Source organism: Coregonus lavaretus (assembly GCF_964263955.1).
Source record: "Coregonus lavaretus genome assembly, chromosome: 27".
Classification (NCBI taxonomy): Eukaryota; Metazoa; Chordata; class Actinopteri; order Salmoniformes; family Salmonidae; genus Coregonus; species Coregonus lavaretus.
In genome coordinates this window covers 15,831,994-15,846,518 of record NC_140014.1, presented here as the reverse complement: position 1 = coordinate 15,846,518, position 14,525 = coordinate 15,831,994, and the positions used below count along the sequence as shown (strand labels likewise).

The 14,525-nt window shown below is 42.0% G+C and overlaps 1 protein-coding gene across 1 annotated transcript in view; it reads right to left on the bottom strand.

The window, feature by feature from the left end:
• Positions 1-14,525, bottom strand: part of LOC311102290 (rho guanine nucleotide exchange factor 10-like) — a 78,372-nt gene that overhangs the window by 2,052 nt on the left and 61,795 nt on the right. The window contains exons 25-27 of the mRNA XM_084143587.1: positions 12,859-13,033; positions 2,372-2,494; positions 12-531 (exon numbers count right to left, since the gene is read on the bottom strand). Of these exons, the coding sequence (XP_083999713.1) occupies positions 12-531; positions 2,372-2,494; positions 12,859-13,033 (818 nt within the window). The remainder of the gene's footprint in view (positions 1-11; positions 532-2,371; positions 2,495-12,858; positions 13,034-14,525) is intronic.

The following is a 14,525-nucleotide window of genomic DNA, read 5'->3' as shown; positions in this document are numbered from 1 at the left end:
TGGTCTCTTACATGTTGAGAAGAGGGATCTGCCACACCATAATGGTGGACACCGTCTCCTCCTGGCGGGACTGTCTGGTCTTTCTGTTGACCCTGCGGTGACCCAGCCCCCCCGACACCACCAGCAGAGAGCTGACGTCCACCTTCTTGACCCTCCTGCCCCTCTGATAACGGGCTGGGTCATTGACCAGGTCATAGATGGCCCCATCCTCAGGCCCATGCTCCAGAGAGCCCTGGGACAGAGCCAGGGAGCCACAGGAGGACGACAGGGAGTCTTGGAGTGCCATGGAGGTGCAGCCTGCCTCCCCCAGCCACACACCCCGGCCTTGAGTAGCAGCAGGAGTGGGTGTGGAGCCTGGGGGTGGAGGTGCGGAGGCCTGTGCCTTCTCCCCGTCCTGGGTGTCCCCTGGCTGGCTGGGTGGGCTGCTGCCTGGGCTGTCTGAGTTGCCTGAGGGCCGGTTGCACACGGCGGCTGCCATGGTGAGGAACTTCACTGGGCCGTTGTGGGCATGGAAAGATACCATGCCCCGTCCTACGACAGCCAAATATCCAGACACACATTACTCCATATACAGTATACACATACAAATGCACTAATCAACAGCTAACGTTACTGGAAAATAATGGTATTAACTACATACAGTGCCTTCGGAAAGTATTCAGACCCCTTGACTTTTTCCACATTTTGTTACATTACAGCCTTATTCTAAAATGGCAACAACAAAAAAAACAATCCTCAGCAATCTACCCACAACACCTCATAATGACAAAGCGAAAACAGGTTTTTGGACATTTTTGCAAATGTATAAAAAACAAAAACAGAAATCCCTTATTTACATATAGTATTCAGACCCTTTGCAATGAGACTCGAAATTGAGCTCAGGTAAATCCTGTTTCTACTGATCATCCTTGTGATGTTTCTACAACTTGATTTGAGTCCAACTGTTGTAAATTCAATTGATTGGACATAGCTCCAAGACAGGATTGTGTCGAGGCACAGATCTGGGGAAGAGTACCAAAAAATGTCTGCAGCATTGAAGGTCCCCAAGAACACAGTGGCCTCCACCCGTCTTAAATGGAAGAAGTTTGGAACCACCAAGACTCTTCCTAGAGCTGGCCGCCCGGCCAAACTGAGCAATTGGGGGAAAAGGGCCTTGGTCAGGGAGGTGACCAAGAACCCAATGGTCACTCTGACAGAGCTCCAGAGTTCCTCTGTGGTGATGGGAGAACCTTCCAGAAGGTCAACCATCTCTGCAGCACTCCACCAATTAGGCCTTTATGGTAGAGTGGCCAGACACTCCTCAGTAAAAGGCACATGACAGCCCGCTTGGAGTTAGCTAAAAGGTACCTAAAGACTCTCAGCAGCAGGAACTGGGAGACTAGTCTGGATCGAGGGAAAGATGAACAGACCAAAGTACAGAGAGATCCTTGATGAAAACCTGCTCCAAAGCGCTCAGAACCTCAGACTGGTGCAAAGGTTCACCTTCCAACAGGACAACGACCCTAAGCACACAGCCAAGACAACGCAGGAGTGGCTTCGGGACAAGTTTCTGAATGTCCTTGAGTGGCCCAGCCAGAGCCCGGACCTGAACCCGATCGAACATCTCGGGAGAGACCTAAAAATAGCTGTGCAGCAACGCTCCCCATCCAACCCGACAGTGCTTGAGAGGATCTGCAGAGAAGAATGGGAGAAACTCCCCAAATACAGGTGTGCCAAACTTGTAGCGTCATACCCAAGAAGACTCAAGGCTGTAATCGCTGCCAAAGGTGCTTCAACAAAGTACTGAGTAAAGGGTCTGAATACCTATGTAAATGTGATATTTTCATTTTTTATTTTTAATACATCTGCAAAAATGTCTAAAAACCTGTTTTTGCTTTGTCATTATGGGGTATTATGTGTAGATCGATGAGGGGAAAAAAAACAATTTCATAAATTTTATAATAAGGCTGTAATGTAACAAAATGTGGAAAAAGTCAAGGGATCTGAATACTTTCCGAATGCACTGCATGTTTGAAATTGCCTGCTTTTGGCAGAAGCCTCCAGAGACTAAGAATTCTGTAGACCGGAGGCACACGGAAATTGGCTTTGAGTCATTATATCAATTGAGAGACAGTATCATTATGAGAAAAGCTACACTAAACTAACCAGGCAGGGCTGGGCTGGGACCTGAAGGATAATGACTGAGGCCCATTAACCCATGGTGTGCTCCATTTACAATGACATGCTATTGGCTATCAAAGTCCTTAAACACCCCTTCCCAAATCCCCATTTTTACCCCAAAACTATGATACCAAATGGATGGATTACCATAGGAATCCTCATTGGGATGTTTTGATAATCTGGAATAATCTTCAGAAGAAGATGCACTCACCTGTGACCTTGGGGATGCCCTGTAGTCTAGGGACAGAGAGGGCCACTGTCACCCCCAGGTTGGTCCCCACCAGCAGCAGACCATGACATACCAGCAGACTGCTCACAGAGACCCTGTGGTTTCCTATGGACAGAAAATACATTGTCAACACATCTTCACAACATGAATCTGCAGAATATTAATTAAATTCTGGAAGAACTTGTAGAGAGCAGTAATCCAGTGGGCTGTAGTATTGCACAAAATGTTCTGACCACTTTGTTTTGTCAAATTATGAAAAAAAAGTTTATATTTAATAGGTAATAGTTGACATTGAAGAACGACTTCTGGAGTCAAGCAGTTTGACCTCACACCATAACACAGTAGGAGATAAGTAGATATTTACAATCAGAAGTATAATCATGTCTCATAGAAATGAAAAAGAACACAGTGATAGGGAGGGAGGTATTTCTGCTTAGTGTGTGGGGAGGTTACTAGGGCAATAACGCTTAACAGCCAATGGTCTCCAGGGCAACCGAAAGAGGAGCAGGAATATAAAAAAAGCTATTTTCACTATTGGATTATAGTCCGCCTTGAGTCAAACAAACACAAAAGTGTTAAATAAGAGAATGAGCGAACCGTAATGTGGTAATTAAACAAGCAACTGTGGTTCTATTCAAAAAGCCTAGAGCGCGCTGGGACAGAAAGGACTATGTGTGTCCTGTCCTCCCCCTCAGTCACAAATCAATTCAGTATGAAATGTCACTTTGTACTGTAAACACAGTCATTGTTAAGATAAAAGCACCTTTCAGAGTACGGTGATAAATTGTGTCTTCTGACGAACAATGTTTAGTGACTTATTATGTGGAACTTGGCACTCGTTTACATATTAGCTTTACCATGGGAACAAGCAGCACTACAAAGAGTGAACAGACAAATGTGGAGAATATCCTTAACATGCTTAATGATGCCAATAATTGTTCATGCAAATACTTTTTGACAAAACCGTCAATATGGACAGGTATGACTCTGTTTGAGAGAGCCTGTCAAGGCTCCAGTTGTGAGTGGCACTACCCATTATACACTGCAGCTAGAGTAACCTCCCTCCCAGAACCCCCCAGGGCTTTGGCCAAATCATCCGCTGATCCCTCTGCCCGACCCCCAGCTCCCCCAGAGTTCACCCCTCTGAGGAAATACACTGGGGTGCATTTCTAGACTTCCTCCTTTCATAATATTTGAAGTTCCCCACCCATAGCCCAAACCAAAATAAACCAGGACAAGCATTGACACAGCCCGGGCCTGTTCCTGATCCCACACCAGAGGTCTGCTTTGATCTGCACTTATCCCCCACATCTAGAAAACATTAGGCCTACAGTCCACACTGATATTACACTAGCAAGGCAGGGGGTGCTGATAGAAAACATTAGGCCTACAGTCCACACTGATATTACACTAGCAAGGCAGGGGGTGCTGATAGAAAACATTAGGCCTACAGTCCACACTGATATTACACTAGCAAGGCAGGGGGTGCTGATAGAAAACATTAGGCCTACAGTCCACACTGATATTACACTAGCAAGGCAGGGGGTGCTGATAGAAAACATTAGGCCTACAGTCCACACTGATATTACACTAGCAAGGCAGGGGGTGCTGATAGAAAACATTAGGCCTACAGTCCACACTGATATTACACTAGCAAGGCAGGGGGTGCTGATAGAAAACATTAGGCCTACAGTCCACACTGATATTACACTAGCAAGGCAGGGGGTGCTGATAGAAAACATTAGGCCTACAGTCCACACTGATATTACACTAGCAAGGCAGGGGGTGCTGATAGAAAACATTAGGCCTACAGTCCACACTGATATTACACTAGCAAGGCAGGGGGTGCTGATAGAAAACATTAGGCCTACAGTCCACACTGATATTACACTAGCAAGGCAGGGGGTGCTGATAGAAAACATTAGGCCTACAGTCCACACTGATATTACACTAGCAAGGCAGGGGGTGCTGATAGAAAACATTAGGCCTACAGTCCACACTGATATTACACTAGCAAGGCAGGGGGTGCTGATAGAAAACATTAGGCCTACAGTCCACACTGATATTACACTAGCAAGGCAGGGGGTGCTGATAGAAAACATTAGGCCTACAGTCCACACTGATATTACACTAGCAAGTAAGGGGGTGCTGATAGAAAACATTAGGCCTACAGTCCACACTGATATTACACTAGCAAGGCAGGGGGTGCTGATAGAAAACATTAGGCCTACAGTCCACACTGATATTACACTAGCAAGGCAGGGGGTGCTGATAGAAAACATTAGGCCTACAGTCCACACTGATATTACACTAGCAAGTAAGGGGGTGCTGATAGAAAACATTAGGCCTACAGTCCACACTGATATTACACTAGCAAGTAAGGGGGTGCTGATAGAAAACATTAGGCCTACAGTCCACACTGATATTACACTAGCAAGGCAGGGGGTGCTGATAGAAAACATTAGGCCTACAGTCCACACTGATATTACACTAGCAGGAGGATGGGGGGGTAGGGATGTGGCGGTCATTACATTTTGTCAGCCGGTGATTGTCAAGCAAATAACTGCCGGTCTCATGTTAATTGACCGTTAATTAACATAAACACATTTAGCATCTCCTGGCTTCCACACATAGCCTACAAGCCACTGATGCTTTGGAACATCTAATAAATCCATTTATATAGCCTACACCATCACAATAATAGAAACATGATATGAAGAACAGAATAGCATACTCTGAGTTGTCCTTATGTTAGGCCTTGATCTGGCTATACCATATGGCTGTGGGCTACACTAGTTCATTTAGCAGACAAGATTTGCTTAGAATTCCGTGGTATTATTATATATTATTTTATAGTATGAAGAATACAATTGAACATAGCTGAATAAAATAGAAAGTATGTTTTTTACAAACGATTTCTGAGGGAGTGCGCACATGCAGCTATTCTGTGTTGAGCGGTTAACAAAGAAACAGGTCCTCCTATATGCTTAATTTAGAGTCATTTATGCAACTTTATTTGCGATACAAACGCTTGGCTATATGTTTTGATTTTTAATACATTCTAAGGCTGCATGATGCGACTCTAATGATGATTTGAAAAAAGTTACATTAAAGGCATGAGCTCTGCTTTGTTTCTTGCACAGGCTGTACACACTTCATCAGTCTCTCATTCACAATTTGACAAGCACTTGATAATGCCTCGAATTTCCCAGTGGCATCCCCCTAGTGTGGACATAATGCACCCTAAAAAAATCCATGCCTTTTGCGGCAAGTGGCCGTTGTGCCCTTGGGCTGAATATAATAATTATAATTCCCTTCTCCCGGCTGTGTGTTCCGAAGCACCTCTCACTCACATGGCTCTCTCAGATATCTCAATTCTAATTAGCTAATGCCCGTCAAGTGATCGAGTTCTTCTCACAGGCATCTATTTCAGCTCCGAAGTAGGCTACAAGTGAAGACAGACACAGAGACGCAACTGCGAGCGTCCTTCTTATCGAATTCCGAGGTGCATATTGAAGATGTTAGAACTGTCCACGTTTATTTTTCATCAGCCAACAAGATGAGTAGGCCTAACAAACAGCAAAATCACTAGCCTATGTCAATCTACTATCCCCCATCGTACAAAAGTTGATATATTCTATTGGTCAATTTGTCCTGTGTGAGAAATAAATATTCCAAACATATTCTGGGACAGTTGTGGGATGCGATAGATCCCAAATTAATACAACCACTCACATCAAAAAACCTTTTAAAAGCAATGAGGCTGATCAGAACATTTAGCTTAAAATGTTGATAAATTATTAGGCTATTTCTTCACATTATAAGCGCAGCAATGCGACACACAGCAGTAGGCTATAAGTGTGAATGTTCCAAAATCTATCTGGAAAACACCATTCTCAAAAGTTACCACAAATGCGATTATGCATGTGAGGCTTTATTATAAAGGTGCATTTATATGGTGAAAATTATCATTTGGCCACTTTAGTTGTGATACAAACCTTATTATCAAAACATATAGGCCTACATGAGGTATGGGACTATCATTTGAAAAAGTCGCAAAAAATGATGCCCAGCACACAAGCTGGGCATCATTCACAAGTGATAATATATCAATGACAAGTGATAGGCTAATATTGTCACCCATCAGACTATTCTTGATTTAATCTTGTCTTTACATATACTAAATAATATATGTGTGAAATTAGTTTTGATTTAGAATGGACCATTATCATGCACCAGTTTCGGAACACGGGCAGGGGAAAAAAATACATGTAATCTATGCACTTAAATAGCGAATGGAGGACACTTTTCTCGTGGTTAATTTTCATGCCAGCCAGGTAGGCTATACTCCTGTTGTAAAGCAGAGCAATGTGCTTAATATTAGGAAAGTTGAGAAATAAATATAGTAGGTCTAGCCTATAGAAAGCTGATGGAATCCTCTTCTTTTTAATAGAGGCCATCAAAACTCACGTTTCTCACGCAATTGCATAGCCTATAGAAATGCGCAACATGAGCTCATGGGCTCTTATGAAGTGTTTGATTTGATTTTCGAATACATTTGCATTGATGCCAGAGTGATTAGAGGGACAATAGTACCAGGCAGTTAGCAAGTTTGGTAGGCTACTAATGACCATCAGCATCAGAGCTTGGAGAAGCGTAATTACCATGACTAAACGGTCACGTGGAATTTGACTGCGGTCATGACTCATGACTTCCGGTGTGGCGGTAATACGGTCACCGTAACAGCCCTAGTAGGGGGTGGATTAGATATAAAACACTGATCCCATCTCACTAGAGAGATGGTTCATATCAGGCCAAAGTCTGGGACCAGACAGAGAGGCTACAGCACTACAGTCTATTCCTGTGTCCAGACTGTATCCAGGCTGTGTCCAGGCTGTGTCCAGGCTGTGTCCAGGCCGCTGGGTGACCATGCTGAGAGATGAAAGACAGTCCCAGAGCCAGCACGGTAATGAAGGGTCTGGAGGTGTTGTTTCCTGGCTTCCAAATGTTTGTCGCCATTAGTGTCCGCATGGCTGTGTATTTAGGTCAGGCCGAACAAAGCCGGTGATACAGACCCTCCTCTTCTGCACTCACTACAGACTTGTTCTCTAGGGAACATCAAAGACACAATGAAGAAACAAACCATATATTGAGGGTGGTTTTTGGAAGGTTTTCAGAAGGTTTTTCCAAATCGAAATTAACCAAACCAAACCCCTGTAAAGGGTTAAGGAAGGACAGAGGAGGTATTGTAAAATAATCACCAAAGTATGGGCGTTTGCGCAATCACTGTGAAATTCAAATGAAAACAGCTATAACCTAATTACAGTCAAAGAGACCACAGTTCTCTGAAATACCGGTTCTCTGGAATTCCTCAGTACAATCAAAGGATTTACGAGGGATCGTTCCAACATGAGCGAGCATGAGGAGGACAACCCCACCTGGAGCACTGAGGACATTTCACACTCAATTCTATGCCAGCAACTGTGAACTCCCTCCAGATATTTGGTGACGTCACCCTCCCAACTAAAATCCCTTGTCTGAACCTGTGTTTCCTAAAACAAGCCAAACTGCAGGAGGTCTGCAATTTCTCTAGACTGATGAGAAAACTAGTTCACATAACACACATTGTCTTACCGCTCTCTGCTAGACTTCTGAAACCCTGTAAATACACAAATAGTGTGTAGTTAGTCTGTCTTGGTTCCTGTTGTTTGTTCACACAGTATTAACGGGTGCATCTGGAGTTCCATCTTTAGTCTGAAATAAAGCACTCCAGTTCTACCACAACAAGCATCCATTTCCCTTCACTCTCAACAGGTATCGTCCCGTCCCCTTCCACGCCCACCATGGCCCAGTGAAGTTCCAAACGACTTGAATGACACTACCGTCTGAGTCAGCAGACTCTGCAGATACAATACGTTCTCAGGCCTAGTCAATCAATCTGGGAGCAGCTGCCAACATCTGATGAATAAGTGCCTGGGTGGAACATTGTGGAAAAGTCCGGACCAGGAGCCAAATCCAGACTTGTAGGGGCATACAATACAACTCCCTCCATGGCCATGGAGAGAAATCTGAACTTGCCCTGACAAATCACATTCACATGTTTAGCCAGTGCAGGCCACCAGTTCAGACCATGGTTGAAGAGAACTGGCAAAGCAGTACAGTGGGGGTTGGTTCAGTTGGCTGTTCCACTTTAAGGAAGGAAAACAAACAGAGTCCCATGACAGAGAGATACGGTAGATAGGGCATTAACCCAGTGCTGTTATCAGAGGAAGTCAGCTCTTTGGTGATACACACAGACCGTAAGAGACCCTGCTTGACCTAGAGGAGGAAGTCTTTCAAGTCGCTGGTCTGAGGTCTCTCCTTCAGAGAAACTTCCTCTGTGGTTGATGTCTCTTATTAGTTAATGGGACCAAGGAGTCTTAAATTATTCCAGACTGGCTTTATCATTCACATCTGTGTTGAAAGCCCTTGCTCAACCTCAGGACTGGGTGTTGGGCTGAGTTTCCCAGAAGGGTAGGTGTAGGGTTAGTTACTGACTGGATATTCAAAGCATGCTGTGCTGAATGAAAGTGTACTCTCTTGCTTTTCCACAAACAACCACAAAGTGATCCCTAAGAGACCCTTAGGTTTATGCAAGCCATGATTCGATTGCATAATCAAATACTGGAGCACTACATGCAAGTAAACCATGCACGATGGGACATATGCCAAGATTTAACACAAGGTTTGCTGTGCAACTTGAAGCCATGATATTGTCCCTTACTCTAATGCAATATATTACATGAGACTGCTTACATTGGTTTTCAAATATTATGTAACTCCCATATAGTGTACTTCTTTGTGTCTAATCTCTCTTTGAAAGTAAATATTTTATAGGGTACACAAAACCTTATAGTAATAATGGATGAGGGCACCAAAATACTCAACTATGTACACACAGTCTAGGGCTGATAAACAACGGGCAGAACTCAGCTAATGATAGCACTGTTTATTATGCTTTTAAAAGGAGACTGATATGTTACTGTAGGCTAGTAATTACTAGTGACACACACACACACTCACACACACACACACACACACACACACACACACACACACACGCAAACCGACAGATCCAGAGCCACAGCAGCTGTCACTATATAAAAATAAACACTCCACAGCAGAGTCAAGCTTAAAATAATGAATTCAAACTTGAGATCAAAACAGTCGACTGGACGGCATCTTCAAAATACTGTGCAACTTCAGAGGAGAGGAACAGTAGACAACTGTAACTAGCTGGACAATAATCACTTCATGACAACATCACAAAAGGAACCTCTCAAAACTCAGATCAACCCTTATAACACGGCTGACATTACTACATTACAGCTGACAACTGAGTACAAGCAGCTGAAACTGACAATATACAGGCTCAAGCCAACTGAGCTGTTGTAGTAATATTAAAGAGCAGCCACCGATAGGAGAGAAATATTATGACTAGTTCTCTAGACTGATGTAGGACACAGAGCTGACAGCAGATTGCTATTCACAACACAGCTGGCTCTGATGAAGATCCTCACTATGGTCTGCTGCTTGTCTTTCAGACTTTCATCTGGTTTGATTGTCACAATCCCGACTATTAAGGCCATCGCTAAGATGTTTGAGGCGAGCTTCACTACCATAGAGGACAAACAGAACTTGTCATACTCAAACAACGTATGATTTCACCAAGTTACAGGACTCTGTAGCAATAAGTGTGTTACTGTGGTAACAACATCAATTAATGGAGCAACATAGAGAGGGTATCTACATACACTATATATACAGTGGGGGTTGAAATTATTGACACCCTTGATAAAGATTAGCAATAATGACTGTATAGAATAAATAATTCAAATACTGAGCTATATTGTATGCTAATTTTTGTTGTTGTAAATTATATTATTTTACACTAATACAATTGCTCAGCGAGGGAGATTTTGTTTAAAAGCAATACAATGTTTTTCTCAAAAAGGTAGGGGTAACAATTATTGACACCCCTAAATATTCTTATAAATAAAATAGTCAAATGTGTTGTATTTGGTCCCATATTACTAGCACACAATGACTACATCAAGCTTGTGACTCTACAAACTTGTTGGATGCATTTGCAATTCATTTTGGTTGTGTTTCAGATCATTTTGTGCCCTACACAAAAGAATGGTAAATAATGTATTGTGTCATTTTGGAGTCACTTTTATTGTAAATAAGAATATCATATGTTTCTAAACACTTCTACATGAATGTGGATGTTACCATGATTATGGATAACCATGAATGAATCATGAATAATGATGAGTGAGAAAGTTACAGAGGGTCAAACGATGAGCATATAATTATGACCCCTACCTTACTTGTTAAACAAAACCTCTTTCTCTGAGCAATTGTATTAGTATAAAATATACAATTTACCCCCCAAAGTGTAGGATAAAATATAGCTCAGTATTTGAATTGTCTTATTCTATACAGTTATTATTGAAAGAAGAGGAGGGTGCGCAACCAACGTAAGTCGAGGTGCAACCAATGAAGGCCATTTTAAGCTGAAACATTTTTCTTTTAACTTTTAACAAATTTTTAATGGTGAGCGAGTGTTGCGCTTTTTCCTTTGCAAATACAGTTATTATTGCTCATTGTTATCAAGGGTGTCAATTATTTTGGTCCCCCACTGTCCTGTATGTATAGTGCTGTATGTGATTATGACACACAGGGTAATATTAATTCCTAATGTACATACAGTACATACTGTTATTATAGTATGTTGACTGTAGACCACTCCTGTTGGCTGTCTCCATGGCCACACACCCCCCTAGAAGCTTGAGCTAAATCCGATTCTGGATCCAAAGGGTATTACCCAAACTCAGATCCCAGCGCTGGGGAAAACACCGATTACTGTGTACTGGGAACCTTTATCCAACCCAAAGGAGCTTTACACAATCTGACTGGTCTGTACTCGCCATTCATGACTAAACAGTCTTGCAAAATGTACCACGAACATCTATGACTATCCTAGTCTTTCCTGTGTGACAGGATATGAAGACATCTCTACCTACTGATAAGCATATAGTGTGGCCTACATCTGTAACAGCTTTTAATGAGTTGTAACTTTACAAACAACAAAGCTTAAAGGCCCACAGCAGTCAAAATTATGTTTTTCCTGTGTTTTATATGATATTGTACAACAGTTGATGAAACTAACACTGTAAAAGTGTGATAAAAAAAAAAAAAAACAGTGTTATTTCCTGATAGTTGATTGATGAAAATACAATATACACAGGAACTTCTAATCAGCAGGTTTGCATCGACGGGTGTTTCGGCTTTCCATGGTGACATCACCATGCAGTAAATTGGTTTATAGACCAATAACAAAGAGAGTTCCAAACCGCTCTGCCAATAACATCTAGTTTTCCATTTTCCCCTCCCTACTCAGACCACTCCCAGACAGTCCTTGCAAAAATCTTTCTTGAGAAGAGATTGGGGCTTGAAACTTGTTTGCTACCCTCACCCACACCCAAAACAAAACCTAATAGAGAATGGGATGATGTTGGGTTAAGAATGAATGGCAAATGTTTGATGAGGTCAAATGAATGGATGGTTCAGTAAAGGACCAGAATGAGAGGTTCCCAGGTCTTTGTCTACACCAGGACCATTTGAAGAGAACCGAAACAACCAACCTGTCACAACACAACCACCGAGGACACACGTCTGTGATGTCATCTAATTACAGACAGGCACTGCATGAGGCAGCCCTTTGAAACTGAGAGTTCATCACGAGAAAGACCCGCAACCATTGGATAAAAGCTGAGGGTATATTTGGGGGAAAAACCCACCAAGTACGTGACGACCTGATGACTGATTGTCAAAAGTGATCCACTTCTACTTTGAGAGACCTGCTCTGCTCTGTTCTTGTTGAGAAATAAACCATTCATTCCCAGTCTACCATAAAGATCCAATCATTAAATGACTTGGTTTAGAGGACACACAGAGACAACAATGACATGGTTGGGTGGTTTGTGCAAACAGAATTGAAATCACAGGACTGCAGGCTGAGGGTGGACACAGCAAGGTAACTGTATACTGATATCCTGAAGGTAAGGTTCACCTTTGAGTGTGTGGTTAAGCTGTGGAGAGTGGCTTTGCTATGTGGAAGGTATGTTCTACTACACAGGAGGTTGGTGGCACCTTAATTGGGGAGGACGGGCTCATAGTAATGGCTGGAACGGAATCAATGGAATGGAATTGAACTCATCAAACACATGGTTTCTATGTGTTTGATACCATTCCATTAACTCCATTCAAGCTATTATTATGAGCCGTCCTCCCCCTAGCAGCCTCCTGTGTTCTACTGTATTAGAGAAAATGTGTTCGCAGGACTGGCATACCATGTGTTGAATACCATGCCAGACAGTGCTGTATGTTGCATACAAGTGACAATGGTGATAATGTTATCTTACCAGCCAGTATGTTATGTACAGGCGTAGCGATGTTGATGTCCTGTAGATGATCGAGGGTCTCTGTGTGGAACAGTCTCAGGGTAGACCCGGAGCTGAAGGCTATCCAGATGCCCACTCCAGCCACCACCATGTGGGATACCACCATGCCTTCCTCCTGGTGGGCCTCCAACTGCCTCTGACAGGGGGAGAGAGGAAGACAGGAAGAGAGGATATTATACTGCACAGCCGAATGACACATTGGTCAGTTCTTCAAATGCTTTGTCTGTCTTTAGAGTAGTGGGAGAAAACCCTACTACTTAGCCACTAATCAGAAAGAATCATAGCCCTTCAACAATCTCACATTGTCAGGAAATGCCATTTTACATGGTTGTATTCAGAATGACAGTATATTTACACATCACTAAGTCACTGAGATACAAGATAACTAATGTAAAGCATACTGTGTCCATAATAAGTATATAGGTTATAGGTTGAGAGCTTTTGTGAAAGAGCACAGTTAGAAAGATATGGCATATAGAAGCAAACCGGATGGACATCATAAAAATGATCGGAGAGGTTGAGGGTAGAGGAAGTTCAGGAGTAAAAACAAACAAAATATAATTATTGTGAAATTGACTGTGTCCATAACATTTATATAGTATGTATAAGCTGGAAGTAGAGGACTAAGCGTTGTTGTTCACTAGTTTACTCCAATTAGGGAAGGGGTGGTGGGGTTGGAAAGTAATAAAGGGAAACATTTTTTAAAGGATATGTATATATATATGTATGAATATGTATTTATATGTATGTATGTATGTGTATATGTATGTGTATGTATGAATATGTATTTATATGTATGTATGTATGTGTATATGTATGTGTATGTATGTATATGTATTTATATGTATGTATGTATGTGTATATGTATGTGTATGTATGTATATGTATTTATATGTATGTATGTATGTGTATATGTATGTGTATGTATGTATATGTATTTATATGTATGTATGTATGTATGTGTATATGTATGTATGTATATGTATTTATATGTATGTATGTGTATGTATGTATATGTATGTATATGTATGTGTATGTATGTATATGTATGTGTATGTATGAATATGTATTTATATGTATGTATGTATGTGTATATGTATGTGTATGTATATGTATATGTTTATATATATATAGATATAGATGATCTCCTGTCTGTCTCTACCCTCTGAAATCACTGAGGAGTAGTCTAAATGTACAATACAACTGTCCAAGTGATTTCAGAGGGTAGAGACAGACAGGAGATCATATGCACTGTACTGTCTAAGCTGTGACAACACACTGACACACTGACAGTAAGCCTGCTAAGAGGCTGAGCCCTGTCCACATCCTAGTAATGGTAGAGTTTACACAGTGGACTGTTATGGCTAAAGATTGTTTTGAGAAACCATAAATAAATTATACAAGATCGACTTTGTTACTCCAATTGACATAATAGTAATAATAATAATATGCCATTTAGCAGACGCTTTTATCCAAAGCGACTTACAGTCATGCGTGCATACATTTTTTTTTTGTGTATGGGTGGTCCCGGGGATCGAACCCACTACCTTAGCGTTACAAGCACCGTGCTCTACCAGCTGAGCTACAGAGAGAGGTGGTTATTGTGTTTTGATTTGCAGGATTGTTAT